General features: G+C 38.6%; 1 protein-coding gene across 1 annotated transcript; it reads left to right on the top strand.

The window, feature by feature from the left end:
* The first annotated feature begins 10,657 nt into the window (after positions 1-10,657).
* LOC135464490 (toll-like receptor 2 type-2) lies at positions 10,658-11,128 on the top strand. The gene has a single exon (XM_064741916.1). The coding sequence runs from the start codon at positions 10,658-10,660 to the stop codon at positions 11,126-11,128; it is 471 nt and encodes a 156-aa protein (XP_064597986.1).
* The last annotated feature ends 7,017 nt before the right edge of the window (positions 11,129-18,145 follow it).

Raw genomic sequence — 18,145 nt, 5'->3', positions numbered from 1 at the left:
TATCCGCCTTCATTGGATTTAAAGGAGACAACAGACACTCGTGATGGTACATCTTATTTGGATCTATATCTGTACAAAGACGAACAAGGTCTCCTTTCTCCGACTTTACGACAAAAGGGAAAATTTCAATTTTGATATTTAAATTACCCTTATTTTGATAGCAAAATACCAAAGGTTCCTGCATATGCCGTATACTTATCTCGTCTTGTAGCCTTTTGTTAGATCTTGCGTAAATTGTGATGACAAGAATCTGCGTCAAAAGTTGTTAGTTCAAAAACTAGTTTGTCAAGGATACTCCATCAAACGCCTTCTTTCTAAGTTTCTCAAATTTTACATTGAGTATAACACACTCTCATTGGCAGGTATGGATTCTGCATTGTGATCAACCACATAGATGGCGCTGTTATCCTTATGTATATATCTATCACGTACATGGTATTTAACAGCATAGATGGCCCTTTGTCGCCGAGTGTAACAGTTTTTCTTGTAGACAGCTTTCATGCAGACCGGCATGTCATGTGTAACATCAAAGATGGCGCCTCTTGTAGCATGAGACCCTTACATATTAACAGGAAAGACCTAATCGTCCGTTACTTTTGAATCAAAATCTGTTCGGTTAAGGTCTGTAACGCTTGTAATTTTCGAACTAATACCGCTTAACCTGGGGCTAGGGGCCGTAAAGGCGGCCATGGTCATTACATCTGCATGATGCCTTTATGAACAGTTGCAATGAAAGCGCGACTGAGATACCTTGTTTAATTGTTATTTGACCCCGGGAACTCATTCATGGACTACGAATTTGAACTTTGATATGGAATTCATGCCTGGAATATCCACAGTCTGACCGGCAACATTGAAAACTGATGACCGCTTCTCTCTTGTGTGTTACCGGCTTTATTTCCTATTTTTATAATTTCTTACATACCTTTGTTTTTGGGAGCTAGTGTTAAACGTTGTTTTGGAAATGGACCTTGCGATTATTGACTTGGAACGCCCTTTTCGCTCTACGAATGGTATGCGAATGTCGGACATAATGCTTATACCTAAAGATATGGCTGAGAATTCAAGTACAATATATTTAGATTCGGCTGTTGGACTCTTAACTTTTAGACTAGCTAGATAACAGTTTCTCCTTAAAACATTTTAAGGGGAAGCTGTTAGTTAGCGTTTGTTGAATGTATAATTACAGACCTGAGAAATGTTGATAATATTTGCAATGTGATTTATTAATGTATTGTATGTACATTTCCATGGCGAGCAGTAAGCTCTTCATTCAGAACTCATGTTAGTATTCAAGGCCTGTACTTATTTTCATGGTCATTTATTCATTACTAATGACAATAATTTTATATTAATGTCCATGAGTGAGGGATATACTTGTCCCTAATTAGTGGTTTTTAATGGCTAATTCAACGTAAATTAATGGGCTATTAAATGCCCAATTCTTTCAAAGCCATTAAACAATTAGTGGTCATGTTGCCAACAAAACAGTCACTGGCACACACTGCGGATGGTCATGCTTTTCCCCGTAATGGTATTCTTGTTATTGCCTCGGTTGACGCTCACCACTGCACCAGATGTTAGAGCAAGGGAAGAGTATCAGTTGGCCCGCTGTCAGTGCAGTGTGACTGGGTGGGATGGTATATCCTATATTTTCTGTAGGATCCTTCAGCGAAGGCGGCATGGACTCAAGCATATATGCATGCATACGCCGTACTATTTATCATTAAAACAAAGACATTTTTCCATTTTCATTGATGCCGTTCTAATTTCGTACTTTATATACGTTCTTAGTTCCTTGGTATTGCATGTTAAAGGCGTTTTGGGAATCGGCCTTCCGATTACATATTTCAACACAGAAATAGAGTAAGCTTTATGAAACCGGAGTATCAGAAGAACAACATCGCCATCCCGGGGCCACCTACATCTGATAAGTTCTACTTAACGCCCCGGTGCAGCCATAAGTAATTGGATTAGAACTTACGACTTCCCTATACAGAGAGCGATCCCCCTCGACGAATACATCCTGGGGCCTGCAATTAAGGGCCATAAAATACAACAGAGAAATTTCGATTTCCTACAATATCACTTAACGTCAAAAAGTCGTACTGTATTACCTGACTTGGCGAAATGCTTTGATCACATTTACTTTAACATAGGCGTTTGAAAAAGTTTCACCGTGAAAACTGAAGATCTTGGCATTTGGAGGTTGACAAGATAGTATATAAATTAAAAAAATATGTTACCTGTGCCTCTGGGACACAGTGAGACAGGTGAACGTTAAATTAATGCCAAGAAAGGCTGCACAATAGTCACTTGATACGGTAGAAATATGTTCACCTTTAACGAGAATATAGAAACTCACCTCTATGTTCCTGGGTTTCCCCGAGTTCTAACCTGTTTCCTCTCACCATAATTCTGGCCACCTGGTTCGGAGTAACGCCAAACAAATAAATAAATAAATGTATAAATAAATAAATAAATAAATAAATAAATAAAGACTGATTTGTGGTCATTCTGGATGTTTACACGTAACATGCTTTACTGTGGAAAATATCGTAGACATACCACCACTTCTACCAATGGAAATTTGTACCCGCCTTCCGAGGTATGGAACTTGGACTTAACGTCAATTGGATACAACAAAATTCCCGATTCCTTGTTTTTTTTATATATATTTTTTACATAGATAATTTTCTTTTTCACCTTTGGCTATGTCCTTTTCTTAAACAACCTCTTTCACGCCTCGATAAATGTCTATTTGTCCTCTATGCACACTGAGCTGGGCCATATACATCTACAACATCAAAAGCATTTAACGCCTAAGTGTAGACAGAATTTGATTCAAGAAAAACAAAAGAAATAAAAAACGGGTGTGTCCGTAAAGTCAGTAAAAGCTAAAAGGCTCAGCCTAATTTCTCTGCGGTGATAACTTAATTAGTCACGTTGCTGAAAATGTATTTGTGTCATTGACCTCGAGCAGAACGGGTGTGCAAACAACTGAAGGAGACAAAGGTATGTGTATCCTACATTAGCATGGAATGTGATTTAAATGGCATTTTGAAGTGTTTAGATGTACATAGTGGTGACAAGTTGAAGGATACAAGAAAAGTATCATAAACCGAAGAGTATATATTCAAGGAAAATTAAAAAAAAATTTTTTTTCGACGCATATTATATGTTTGTGAATAGTCCCTCTATTTTATGGACTATTTTAGAAAGGGGTCTATTTTAGGCCCCTTTCTTCCCGTCAGTGGTCGAAAATATGCGGAAAAGATGTCATCCATAAACACATTTCGAACGCTGGATCAGCTGAACTCCCCAACGAGTTAGGCCTAAGACTGGTCTCAGTGCAGCACAGACTCTTAATCTTGGCACTGGGATCAGCTGAGCTATCTGAGAATGTATTGATAAAAGGTGTCGAACCCATGCTAAAAACATGAAACATGGCATTTAGTCCATAACAATATCAGGAAAGGGCGTTGATTAGAACGAAAGCCAATTCAGAATGGGCGTTAATTAGAGTGAAAATCCAACCAGGAATGGCGTTCAGGTTAAAGTGAAAATCAATTTAGAAAAGGCACTGATTAGACAGAAAAATCCCACCAGAAAGAGAGTTGAAAGTGGAAATCTATCCAGGAAGGGCGTTCAGATTACAGTGATAATCCATTCAAAAAGAGTGTTGATTATGGTAAAAATGCATTTAAAATGGACGTTAAGACTGAAGTAAAAATCCATTCAGGCAGTGCGTCGATTATCGTGATTATCGATTTAGAAAGAGTGTTGATTAGAGTAAAAATCGATTTACAAATTTTATTGATCAGGTTGACAATGCATTCAGAATGAGCGCATATTCGCCTAAAGAATCGTTGATTATGGTGAAAATCCATTCAGAAAGAGCATTAATTAGTGAAAATCCGTTCGTTGATCAGAGAAAAAATCCATTCGGAATGAGCGTCGTTTAGAGTGGAAAATCCTTTCAGAATGGGTATTTCTTACAGTTAAAAGTGTTCTTAAATTGTTGAAACAACAATAATTTGAAATGAGTATTAGAAGTAGCAGTAAACTATTAGATACTTGTACATGTGGCACTTTCGGAAAATGAGTGACTTCAACGAATGTTCCGCTAGAATTGTAAATCATAAGGCAAATCATGCAAACAAGTTTGGAACACGCAAGTATCCATATGCTGTAACAGTTTGTTCTGGGCTCCAACCCATACCACTTTTATGATAAACTCATGTACACATACAGTGTCATTTACTTTACGTCACTTGTGTTGAACAGAAGAGAACTATACATATAAGAATAATTACATATTTCTGGTTTTTAAGAAATACATATTGGTCAGTATATGTGTTTATTTCTTATTTTTATGTAATTGACTACTATCTAAATATACATACATGTATACTTATTTCTTGTTTTCATTTGATTCTGACACTTGTTAAATAACAATTAACATTGCAACATTTTTAAAGCTACTTTTGCTTAAAGCCATGGTGATGGTGACTTACGTGAGCAAAACCGTAACTGACTTAGACTGACAATAGGCCGGACATCTGCTGTCTTTGTTCTCTTTCCTGTATTTGTTAGTTTCATTCAACATAAAATAAAAAGTTTTGCCTAGTAGCTTAGACGTTAGTTAATTCAAATGTCCGCCCTTTATGTTTTTTAAATAATACCTTCGAATACGAAAATCAGCTTGAAATGTTGTACCGAAGGGCACTTCTGCCAATCTGTTCTCCCTTTCAATTGTTCTTACTTTTAACGACTTTTATGTACTTATACAGAAGTAGAGTATCAGGTCAATTTCTCCGCTGGCGGGCTATTCCTATGGGTGGGCGATGCGGGAGGAGAAGGGGGAAGTAAATCCTGGGTTATTCTTATGGTTGGCGGCGGCGGCGGGGGAGTAGGGTGTGGTGTCGGGTGCGTGGGGTGCGTAAATGGAGTGATTGGGATGTTGGGATGGAGCGGGATGAACTGACGTCGGGGCGTGTGATAGTGTGGACTGTGGGATGAGCGGGAATGGACAAAGGGGTCTTCGGTTGGGCTGTGGTGTCAGTTTGCTTCGGTGACGAGATGTCCTTCACCGTGACAGATGGTGGTGGTGTAATTCAGACAAACGCCAGTTGAAACGTCCTGTTCAATCAATCTGAAAGGACTTGCATCGCAGACTGTTCTGAGTGCCTTAAGAGTTTGTACATGCATGATTTACGGCCCCATCGGATTCACTTTTTAAAGGCAATCTTAAGTACTGATACTGATAGGAGATGAAAACAACAAATACTGGCATTGCAAAGTTACTGTAGTGACAAGTATGGCAGTTTATGTAATAACTTCATTTCACGGTTGAGGTAAAATTGTTAGCGCCAGAACAACTACCTACACATCGACTTGCTTAAAGTTATCGTGGCGTGGGTAGAGGATTATACTGAGAAAAAAATGGCATGATCAAAATATTGTATTGATAAATTCACATCATCACCGTCAAGGAATTAACTGGATCCGAACCTGCATGCATTTGCTTAAAAAAGAAGTAAGTACATCCATTTATGGGACACTAAATGATAGACACTTGCAGATGTAAAGTTAAGCAAGGGATACTACGAAGCATAATGCCAAATATCAACATTGCTGGCAGGAACATAGTTACGAAATTATTTAAAATTCAAAATTTTAATTTTTGTTTATACATCTGGGCAGATCTGTTTTCAAGATGCTTAAATACCTGTCAGGTTGACGGGTCAAGGTTTCCCCGAGGACAAATATTTCAGGCGATCTCAGTAGGCGTAAGCCTAAACAGGATAATATGAGAAAATGTGCGGAAATAACTTGAACATTACTGTCTGGCCTGAGGATCAGTCTGTTGTTTTAACGTCTAGCTTTAATTTATCATACACCATGACAGGCACAGGGTCATGTAAAACAGGATTTTGAACTGATTAACGAAAAACTCTTCCTGTAACGTAATAAAATCCCCTGATGATGTTATGTCGTTAAGATAGATACAGATAAATTAAACGTCTCAGACAACTATGTTAGTCTTTTCACTCCGCTTGTAACCAAGCTACTCCAGGCGGTAAAATGACAAAAGTATTGCAAGTTTAAAACGACCACTTATCTGCGCTCAGCCGTACGTTTCAATGTGCAAAAGTAACTTTACAAAGGTGTGGATTTTCCGTTGATCGAGCACTATTTTCTATTCCTCTTGGTAGTAAATTTTAAAGAATCTCTCATGCATTAGCACAGCCATAGAATAATACCTGTAATTTATTTCACTACATTACCCGCCAGAAAATTAATAATTACAATATACGGAAATTTTTATTACAAAACTGCGGACCCGTTTCGTTACATTTCCGGTCGAAAATTCTCTTATTGCGTTCATTTCATTACATTTCTCGGAATAATATGTTATTACTTTAAATGGTGGGATGTTACTAGTGTAATATTACCCAACACTGTCTTTTCGTGCAAAAACGAAAAAATAAAAAAGTGTGTGGGGTGGGGGTGGGGGGTGAGGGGTTGTGGGTGGGAGTTCGGCGGTTTGAGCAATGTCTATGTCGTGTGTCTAACATGCGCAAATGCAGTGATGGTAATGCGATTTCATTAAACGTCAATGGTATAAAACACGTCAAACAGACATTTCGTCGATCAGATCAGTAATACCACAAGACCGAAAAGAATATTTCACCCTGGAGACGAAATAACAGGGTGTATACCCATAACACGCTGCTTTAACGAATTTATCACAACGTAGAGCATTGAGGAGAACTATACACCGAATGATACAGGCGCCTCAGTCTATGCACGCTGTGTTCACAAACATTCGGGTAAATTTGAATAATTATGACCAGGGTAGTTCTGATAGGTTTCCAGATTATATAAACTCTGAATGGTTTGTGGTGTCATCATTAATTTACGATGACTCAGGAGCATCTCGTCAGTGTGGGTGCTATGAGTTCATTTGTCGCTTACGCATCCTGTATTGACATACCTGAGAATGCCTGCCAACAACCTGCTATACCCGGTTTCCTCCCACCAAAATGCTCTCCGTAACTGTTTAGATACTGAACACCGGATTTCACATAAATGTGAACACCAAATCGATTAAACAGTTGAGGATAAAATCTGACAGACACACATACTAAGTTTCAGATGTAAATAGCTACCATTGTAATATAATGACAAACTCAATGTAAAATAACATTGAAAAGGAGTACATTAATCTAAGTAATATGGACAATTATAGTTACTAGATAGTAAAGCCGGTTTTATGCATTTTTCCTGCATAAACAGTACATTACTTGGGGGGACTTCCGAGAAACGTAAGAATGACTTTAAATCCACCAAAAACAAAAGATTTACTGCCCTACACTATGTCGACATTGAAGTTCCGATATATGACACTGCGACCTCTGGTTCAGACATCAGATTCCAAGTTTTCAGACTTTACCCGGTGTTACACTGTACATTTTGTGTGTTTATCTGAAGAGTTAATATTTATTTACCATTCTTTCCCTCTGTCCATTTCACAATAAATATCATTCCATTTACCGAGCGATTCTAAATTCACACCTATATTCCATTACAACGACCGGTATATGTTATTTTCGGCATTCCAAATAGCCTATGGCTATAGATATAAGCGTTATGTCCGATATTCGCATACCATTCGTAGTCCGTAAAGGGCGTTCCAAGTCGATAATCGCAAGATCCATTTCCAAATCAACGTTTAACACTAGAGGCATATATTCGCGTACAATGTAAGTGCATGTACGACGGGGACGTTGGCGTCAGTGTACACAGATTTAGTATAAATCTATCAGTTTTCAGGTCAGTTCATAATAATTTATAGCTACTGTGTGTCGCAACCGTTGTGGAAATTCAGCTGTATTCCTGCCGTAGCACCTCTTGTAAATCTAAGCCTTTTAAAAGGCCAAATCGTCTAGGAACTTGAAACAACTAACTCCGTGACTCTTTGACCACATGTTTTAACAACTGTGCAAAGAGCAGCAAACCATTTCGTGGAGGTCTAACGGTATGCTTGTTGTCACTCTTGTAGCTTTATTAACACTGATCTAAACGGCGAATCGCTGGCTCTTCGTCAAGGCTGGACTTCATTGTAACACCCGGCGAATATTACCGAGTGTTGGCAGAAAACCAGCCTCATTTTCCAGTTATTGTAAGAGACATGTTACTGCTGGTTAATGCGCCCTGTTTCGATGTTTCTTTTCCCTTCAGGCAAACAATATATACAGGTGTAGCTAAAAGTGGATAAACAATAAATGTGGACATTAATCAATTTACTAATTGGTTCCATTTCTGCCCTTTTAGCACTAGTTGTGTAACGTGATGCATTTGTAACATGCATGGTCATAAACACTGGGCACAGTGTAAGCTTCTTATTCCGCTTTTATCTTGCTATACATTATCCGGCTGGATTCTTTTGTAGTTAATATTTAATATGACTTGATGTATCACTTTGTTCCAGCCTCGAGAAGCCCTCAGCGTGGGTTGTGCATTGTGTGCCGAAATCTGGTCTGTTCATCCGTGGGCAGTGTGAAGGTGCGATATTTAGATACCGTGGACAATCGCCATGTTGGTCAGATCCTCAACAGCCATATTTGTTATTCTGGCTTCGGTCTGCACTTTGGCACATTCGGTGTGTCGTCTTGAGAAAAACCGACGTTTTCTTAACTGTCGAATTGGAGAACTGATATCTGTACCGAGAGAAAACCTTTCTGTTGGCTTGCGTGAAATTGATTTAAGTGACAACAGCATTGCTAAGGTTGAAAATGGGACCTTTGCGGCCCTATCCGAGTTGCAAACTCTAGATCTCTGTAACAACAGACTAGAGTACCTGGGGTCAGGGGCGTTTCAGGGACTTGTGAGTCTTCTTACCTTAAACTTGTCCAGCAATCCACTTATGTTTAACGCCAGAGAATTAACAACAACGCTGTTCGAACCTCTCGAGAGTTTAAAGGTAATACGGCTCCAACGAAATGCAGGGCACACGTTGTGGAAAGATATAGATCGTTCATTCAGCACGTTGAAGAATCTCTCGGATCTGTTCCTCGATTTTCCTGATAATTTTAAATTTTTGAATAGGTGGGGAGCGCTGAGTAAATTGTCCCGAATTTCCACATCCGAAGAGGAAACAAGTGCGCCTTCGTTTAGGAGTAGCCGTGTTTGCCGGTGGAAGACAATTGAGAAAAATGCGTTTGAAGCGCTCCGAAATGTGTCCATCACGGAGTTGCACTTGGTCAACTGTGAAATTGCTTTTATTCAGACCGGAGCGTTCGAACCTTTGCGCTCATTGCAAAAGCTGGATCTCAGTTTTAACGTTAGACTAGGGCTACGAAGGGCACTTCTGTCTCTGAAAGGCCTAGAACCCATAAACATGACGGCCATAAAGATGTCAGCGGTTAACGCTAGATATGCATCATTGGTTAACAGCGTTAGAAAAGACAATATGTTGAAGACCTGGGGATTTTAAGTACGTAAGTGAAATATGTGTGCGATCTGTGGACCTTTCCCAGAACGACATCTTCTATGAACACGGCAAGTCTAATCCTGTAGAGTTTCGAATGGACTGCCTGGAAAGCCTCAACATGTCGTACCATGGCTTTCATTTTATTCAAGAGGGCTGATCTGGAGCTTCAGAAATAGCCCAAAGTTAGAAGTCCTGGACTTCAGTAAAATCCCCGTGCGGTAAACCGAGTGCCATTAGCGCTACCCAGCGTCACAATTGCCTACAAAGCTTAATCTACCGTATATTACTTTGCCACCAAACCTGTCGTGGATCTCTGTTGCAGGATGTGAAGACTGGTTCCCTGCACCGGTTCAATTTAATTTCCGATTTTCACAAAGCTTACGGTATTTTGTGGCCGCGGACATTAATCTCGAGGAATGCTGGTTTGCCCCCGCTGCGGATTTCCAAACGGATTGACTCACCTCGATATTTCAGGGGCCAAATGCCGAAAAAATGCCGCCTACTTACTTCAAAAATCTTGAAAAAATCACCACACTAAAATTGTCCGGTTGTTCGTATATAGAAGGGGTGTTGCGATCGCAGTCAAGTCCTTTTGGCTTCCTGTCTGCCTTGGAAGAAGTAGATCTATCTCACAACAAAATATCGGATTTAAACCCAAAGCTATTCAAGGAAAACCACCGCGATTGACGGAAGTTAATTTATCAAACAATAAGCTACAACATCTTCCAGGTGCCTTGGCACAGCTAACGGGGACTTCGTAAGCTAGATTTATCTTTCAATTCCATTTCTAGCTTTCGCTCTGAGGAAATGAGGCAATTGAACTCGTGGATGGCGAGGGATGGACATCATTTTCAGATTTTACTGACAGGAAATCCATTACAATGCACTTGTGAAACTGTCATATTTATTCGATGGCTTTATCATCAAAAGACTCACTTGGACAATGTGGACAAATACGAGTGTCTCTTGTCCAACGGAACCTGGTTTCCTTGAAAATCTTTCAGATCTACTTAGCTGACTTTGAAGTAAAATGCATTAGCCATACTTACCTCATTATCTCGGTGGTAAATTATTCTGACTTCATTTGTGCTGATTTTGGTCTTTACGGCGATATATCGTTACCGATTAAACCTTAGATACTGGCTGTATACCAAACTCATGCCTCCTGAGAATATGTTTGTTGACCACGATTATATCTACGACGCGTTTGTGGCCTATACGTCTGACGAGTACGAATGGATCATCCAGCAATTGCGACCAAGACTTGAATTAGTGGACGATCCGGCCCGGCTCTGTATTCACGACAGAGATTTCATCCCTGGGAAACCGATTCATGAAAATATCGTCGATAAAATGAAGGAGAGTCGAAAGATTTTGCTAATCATCAGTCCGGATTTCTGGAATCTCGATTCGGTCCCTCTGGAAATCGAGTACGCCGGCATGAAGTGTCTAGAGGAAGGCAGAGATGACACCATACTGTGCGTTCTAATGGAGGAAATTCCAGTTCGCCAAATGCCGAGAGCACTGAGAAATCTCTGGCACAAGATCACCTTTCTGAAATGGAGCGATAATCCGGATGCACAGTTAATTTTCTGGAGAAATCTAAGGCCTGCTATAAACCCAGTTTAAAGAATAAACGATGTCTTTATCAATTCTATGCATTTCAATGCTGCGATACATTCATGCCGTATCGTGTTTTTTTCTGGCTGTGGGATGTTTTGTTTTTGTCTGAAAAGTTTAAGGAATCTATTCTTATTGCGGGTGAAATCCATGAAGTTTGATACAATGTTTTATAAGGGCAAATAATTTTATATATGTAATGTACACAATGCACTTCCACAAGTTCTTACTGAAAGATTATGTACAGTGAAAACTGGTCTGACCCTTTATGAACTGTGTAATGATACTTCTCGTGAGCCCCATGTCGTAGCCACAGCACGTGCACGTTTTTTAACTCACAACAGCTTATCACTATATCCACCCACACTGCACAGACTATGTGCCTTCGACTTTATGTTTTCATGTTAATTACATCCGATTACCTTGTGTGACACTTAGAAAGTCCTACACAACCATATGGTTAATTTTAGTTTTGGGTGTAAATATTGTTGCTCTTTTACAAATCGGCTTTTCATTTTCTTTGTATTCGTTATGTATTTTGTCAAATATATCACTTCTTTATGTGTACCTTGTGTGACACGTAGAAAGTCCTACACAACCATATGGTTAATTTTAGTTTTGGGTGTAAATATTGTTGCTCTTTTACAAATCGGCTTTTCATTTTCTTTGTATTCGTTATGTATTTTGTCAAATATATCACTTCTTTATGTGTACCTTGTGTGACACTTAGAAAGTCCTACACAACCATATGGTTAATTTCAGTTTTGGGTGTAAATATTGTTGCTCTTTTACAAATCGGCTTTTCATTTTCTTTGTATTCGTTATGTATTTTGTCAAACATATTACTTTTTTATGTGTACCTTGTGTGACACGTAGAAAGTCCTACACAACCATATGGTTAATTTCAGTTTTGGGTGTAAATATTGTTGCTCTTTTACAAATCGGCTTTTCATTTTCTTTGTATTCGTTATGTATTTTGTCAAACATATTACTTTTTTATGTGTACCTGGTGTGACACGTAGAAAGTCCTACACAACCATATGGTTAATTTTATTTTTTATGTGTAAATATTGTTGCTCTTTTACAAATCGGCTTTTCATTTTCTTTGTATTCGTTATGTATTTTGTCAAACATATTACTTTTTTATGTGTACCTTGTGTGACACGTAGAAAGTCCTACACAACCATATGGTTAATTTTATTTTTTATGTGTAAATATTGTTGCTCTTTTACAAATCGGCTTTTCATTTTCTTTGTATTCGTTATATATTTTGTCAAATATATTACTTCTTTATGTGTACTTTACACCTATAATTACACTCATTCTGGATTTTTGATGTGGAATAATTCAACAGAATCATTCACATATTACTCAACTAAATAATTTTATTTATTTATTTGATTGGTGTTTTACGCCGTACTCAAGAATTTTTCACTTATACGACGGCGGCCAGCATTATGGTGGGTGGAAACCGGGTAGAGCCGGGTGGAAACCCACGACCATCCGCATGCTGCTGACAGACCTTCCGACTGACGGCCGGAGAGGAAGCTAGCATGAGCTGGACTTGAACTCACCGCGACCGCATTGGTGAGAGGCTCCTGGGTCATGGTGCTGCGCTAGCGCGGTAATTAATAACAAACACAGTTGTCGGTTAATATTCGAATAACTGATAACTAACCAGCAGCGGGTGAGTTATTTGAAAAAGAAATAAGTAACCCAATTGTCGATTAGTTCAATTCAGTTATTAGAATAACTATTAACTAACCCAACAATGGGTTAGTTTTTCGAACTAGCAGTGGGTAGTTATTTTTATTACCCAGCTGTAGGTTAGTAATTCGAAATCAGTTATTAATTCGAATGACCAATAACTCAGTTATCTGAATAAGTAATAGCAAACATAGCAGCATGTAAGTTATTCGAGATTAGTTATTTAAATAACTAATAGGTAACACAGCAGCGGGTTAGTTATTCCAATAGCCAATAACTAACTAGCAGCTGGCTAGTTGTTCGAATTACCAATACCTAACCCAGCAACCAATTAGTTATTCAAAATCAGTTTTTTCTTGAATAACTAATAACAAACACAGCAGTGGGTTAATTATTCGAATAACTGATAACAAAACAGCAGCGAGTCAGTTATTTGAATAACCAATAACCAACCCAGCTGTCGATTAGTTAAAATCAGTTTTTCAAGTAACTAATAACTAACACTACAGTGGGTTTGTTTTTTCGAACTTGCAGCGGTTAGTTGTTTTATTAACCCAGCATTTGGTTAATAATTCGAAATCAGTTATTCGAATAATTAACCTGCTGCTAGTTCGAATGACTAACCCGCTGCTGTGTTAGCTATTGTTTATTCGATTTACTAACCCGATGCTGGTTAGTTACTAGTTATTCAAATACCTAACCCGCTGCTAGTTCGAATTTAAGTTGCAATTATAAAACAAAAACCAACATAAACACACAAGCCCGCGCTTGCAGACACACCTTTGCTTGTGCGTTGACACCGGCTCCTGTCTTTATCAGCTGCCTGGCGAATGCCACGTCATTTGTTCGTATTGCCTCATTTAAATCGAATAAAAGCACCTGTGAATCGAATAAACATATTATTATGATATTTACGACATCACCTGAATGTGCACATTTACCGATATCAGTATGAGACATGTATTTTGCAGTGCAACTTTGTGTGTAGTAAATACATGCATAGGTTGAAATCCAAAGTTTCTGTTATAGATCAGGTACATGACCAAGAGTTTGTGCTGCTCAACCATTGTGTGGTAGATCAGGTACATGGCCAAGAGTTTGTACTGCTTAACCATTCTGTGGTAGATCAGGTACAAGGTCAAGATTCTGTACCGCTGAACCATTCTGTGGTAGATCAGGTACATGACCAAGAGTTTGTACCGCTGAACCATTCTGTGGTAGATCAGGTACAAGGTCAAGATTCTGTACCGCTGAACCATTCTGTGGTAGATCAGGTACAAGGTCAAGATTCTGTACCGCTGAACCATTTGGTGGTAGATCAGGTACATGACCAAGAGTTCGTACTGCTTAACCATTCTGTGGTAGATCAGGTACAAGGTCAAGATTCTGTACCGCTGAACCATTCTGTGGTAGATCAGGTACATGATCAAGAGTTTGTACCGCTTAACCATTGTGTGGTGGATCAGGTACATGGCAAAGAGTTTGTACCGCTGAACCATTCTGTGGTAGATCAGGTACATGACCAAGAGTTCGTACTGCTTAACCATTCTGTGGTAGATCAGGTACAAGGTCAAGATTCTGTACCGCTGAACCATTCTGTGGTAGATCAGGTACATGACCAAGAGTTTTGTACCGCTTAACCATTCTGTGGTAGATCGAGTACATGGCCAAGAGTTTATACTGCTTAACAATTCTGTGGTAGATAAAGTGTATTGCCAAGAGTTTGATTTGATTGTCTGGCTGAATTTTAACGCCAAGTTCAACAATCGTTTCTTATATATGACGGTGATATAACACAAATAACGTGAAATTTAAACAATGCAGTTCCCACAAGAGATACGTTAAAGTGAGCTTTATTGATATTGTCAATCATTCTATCTGTAAATTTAGTCATGGTCACGTTTGAAATAAATTTTCTACTGCATTTTTTTTTTATACAAATCCGTTGCTACAAATAGCCAATCTGGAAACTGCACATTGTTACAATTATTGAAAATTGTTTTTATTGCAAATTGTGTTGCAATAGAGGGTCAAGTAGACGAACAAAAGATCTGTCGGTTTTTACATCTTTCGCATTCATTTTAATACAACTGTATATTTGTAAAACGAAGTGCGGCATGTTATGTAAACAACTTGTTGCGTCTTGCAAAGGAATCATGCATATCTTGTTACCCGATCACAAGAATGTGTAACTATTTGCATATAAATATATAAACATATAAATACCAAAGCGTTTATGATTTTCAAATACACACTGTGTACATATAGATGTGCCGCATTGGCATGCGCAAGAACAAAAAATGAACACTTACCACCATCAAGTTTTGACAGCCGTCCCGAATCCGTGATAAAACCTTGGTAAATATCCCTAAATTGTAATGCAGACTTTCAGCGAAATGCGTTATTTTATAGCCGGTCGCTTGGATGTGGACCGTCACGAAATCGTATGTAGGCCCCAGACCCCAAACAAACATCCTATTATAAATCAATCAAAAGTTTATAGCGTAATGTCAGGCACAATATAACGTATAAAATTCATTTCCCATAGCATTATTCCAGCAACCTGTCGATGGTCGTAGGTGAAATATTCTTCAATCGAATAAATAGCTAAAACAATAAACAAATAAATAAATAAATAAAAGAATGAACCCTATGACTGTAAGTTGTATGTATGGGTGTTGTACCAGATCTATTAGGTTAAATCATTCTTAATGGAATCCCTTGTTACAAGGTAAAGTTTTAGTCCCCTGGTAAGTGCAACGCGTTACGTCACAACTTAACCATCCGGTAACGTCATTACTAAATCATCTGTTAACGTCATCACTTAATCATCCAGTGTCGTTATCACTTAACCAGCTAGTTACGTCACCATTTATGTATCCATTAACCTCAACACTTAACCTACCATGAAAAATCACCTCTTAATTAAACTGTAACGCCCACATTTAGCCCCCCTTCACTTTACCACCCAGTAACATAACCACTAACGTAGTGCGCTACCCTGAACCACTGGCTGTATAAACTGTAAATGGGCAAGACACTTTTGTGTCGTGAAATAAAACAATTTTCAATTTAAAACGATGATTATAATCGGCTGTAAAACAGGTTTATGGTAAAAAATGTTTTCATCCATGGCACTTTATTTACTTCAATGTTTAATCACTTGGCACAATAAAACACGTGTGTTTTATCCGAGGAAAAGTGTTTTACTTAGGTAAAAGTGATTTACAGCACTGATTGATGTGTGTTCATCCACTAATTTTAGTACAATAATATTCATCAATGAGGTTGTTCATGCGCTCACCAAAATGAACGTTTTATCTGTTCCCCGTCAATAGGGTTTTCGTAGGCAAGCGATCAGCTGTACTCAATACATTTCATATAATAAACGGTTACCCAATCATATCTTGTATTTCAGCACCTTAGTATGTTATTAAATGAACCTTGGGGGGGGGGGGGGGCATATGGGGGCCTAATTAAAAGGTGGAAGATTCCTGTATTGTTTTAAGATTTAATAAACCTTAACACAAAATACACCAGATGGGTATGTTCATGGGGAACCATCCTCAGTCGGTGTGACAAAGTCCTTTTTTTGTCTCTGTGTGCTTTGTCTCTGCAAATGCTGTAAGTTCATTACTTCTTAAACATCGGCCTATACATACTGCATATTCTTTGCGTATTAACACCTTAAATTTACCAAAAAATTAAATTTACCAGATAATTGAATATGTGTGTGTCAAGAAACCTTGGCATCGAACTGACCGGAAAGACCTGAGGCCTTCTCTGAGCTTATCGTTGACGATCTTCATCCGGGCGCTTTCCTCGACCTGCGCTTTGTGATTAAGGAATGGAGAAAGGCAATAGGCTCATGTGCTGGCTGTAAATTTTGGCACAACTTCTCCTGCAATATTATGCTATTCTCAAGGCTTGTGCTTAACAGTTGTACAGGTGTGACAAAACCCTGAACTTGTAATCTGCATATGCGTAAGCGTGAACTTACCACGTAAATAACAGTTCATTTGACTTGATTCGCATTCTGTAATTATAAAGTTATAAAGTTTGAGACAACTAAGAGCATCATCACGTGGTCGAGTACAGGTAGAACCTTTGCTACCTGGCCTCAGACGCAGGCCTTAGATAAGCTAGTGATTCACCGAAATAATAAGCGTATTTATTAGGTAGATTACGAACAATTTATGCACACGCTACTTGTAGAGCTACAGCTCTGTTGACCGATCGGATGGGGACGTTGTTGTTGTAGATGTTGAACAGTGAACTCGAGGTTTGTGCGTCACGTAATGTTGTGAATTACTTATTTTAAATGTCTTGTATGTCCTTAAAAACTGGACTTTAACTCACTCTTACGATGTGTTTCGTCATGTATACTCTCGTCACTATTTTAGAGAGGTGTGAAGTTGAGATTCACGATTTGTTTACATCACGTGGCGGATTATGCATGTCGTTAGTTCAATTAAGACTGGTTTTAAGACGGCAGGATATTGTACTCTCCCAAAACAGCCGCATCTGCTCTCGTCATTTTACAGCTGAAAGGTACGAGAGGAATACAGTTGAATTTCCACAACGCTAGCGACATGCAGTAGTTATAAATTATTATTAACTGACCTGAGAACTGATGCACAGTGCACACCTGTTAAAGTCTGAAAACTCGGAATCTGAAGTCTGAACAGAGGTGTCAGTGTCATTAATCGGAACTTCAACGTTGACCTCTATGGATCGGCTATCTTTGACGTCACTCCCAGAGCCGCACCGTCGTACAGGCGGTCGGTTGTAAATCTTTTTTTTTTTGCGGTGGATTTAAAGTCATTCTTACGTTTCTCGGAAAACCCTCAGTAATATACTGTTTATGTAAGTTATAATTAGGACCACTTATAATTAGGACCAGTTATAATTAGGACCTGTTATAATTAGGACCAGAAGGAGACTATCGGGCGTTGGTGGAAAAGGCATAAACCAGCCTTATTATCTAGTAATTTTATGTGTTATATTACTCAGATTAGTGTACTTTTTTTCAATATTATTTCACATTGAGTTTAGCAGTATACCAAGGTGTAGATATATGAATCTAAAATTCAGTGTGTATTTCTGTCAGATTTTGTCCTCAATCGTTCGAATTACCCTGCTCATAATTGTTAATATTTACCCAAATCGTCTTTTCGGTCTTGTAGCATCTGACACGATATAGATACTGCTCAAATTTTGGTGTGAAACAGTTCTGTCATTTTCTATCAATCTGAATATTAAAGACATTCTTCCTTATGTATTTAAATACATAAGGAAGAGTGTACAGCAGAATGTACA

The sequence above is a fragment of the Liolophura sinensis genome, chromosome 4 (assembly GCF_032854445.1).
Source record: "Liolophura sinensis isolate JHLJ2023 chromosome 4, CUHK_Ljap_v2, whole genome shotgun sequence".
Lineage (NCBI taxonomy): Eukaryota > Metazoa > Mollusca > Polyplacophora > Chitonida > Chitonidae > Liolophura > Liolophura sinensis.
Note: the sequence above shows the minus strand (reverse complement) of the source record. Positions and strands in the feature narration are given on the sequence as shown.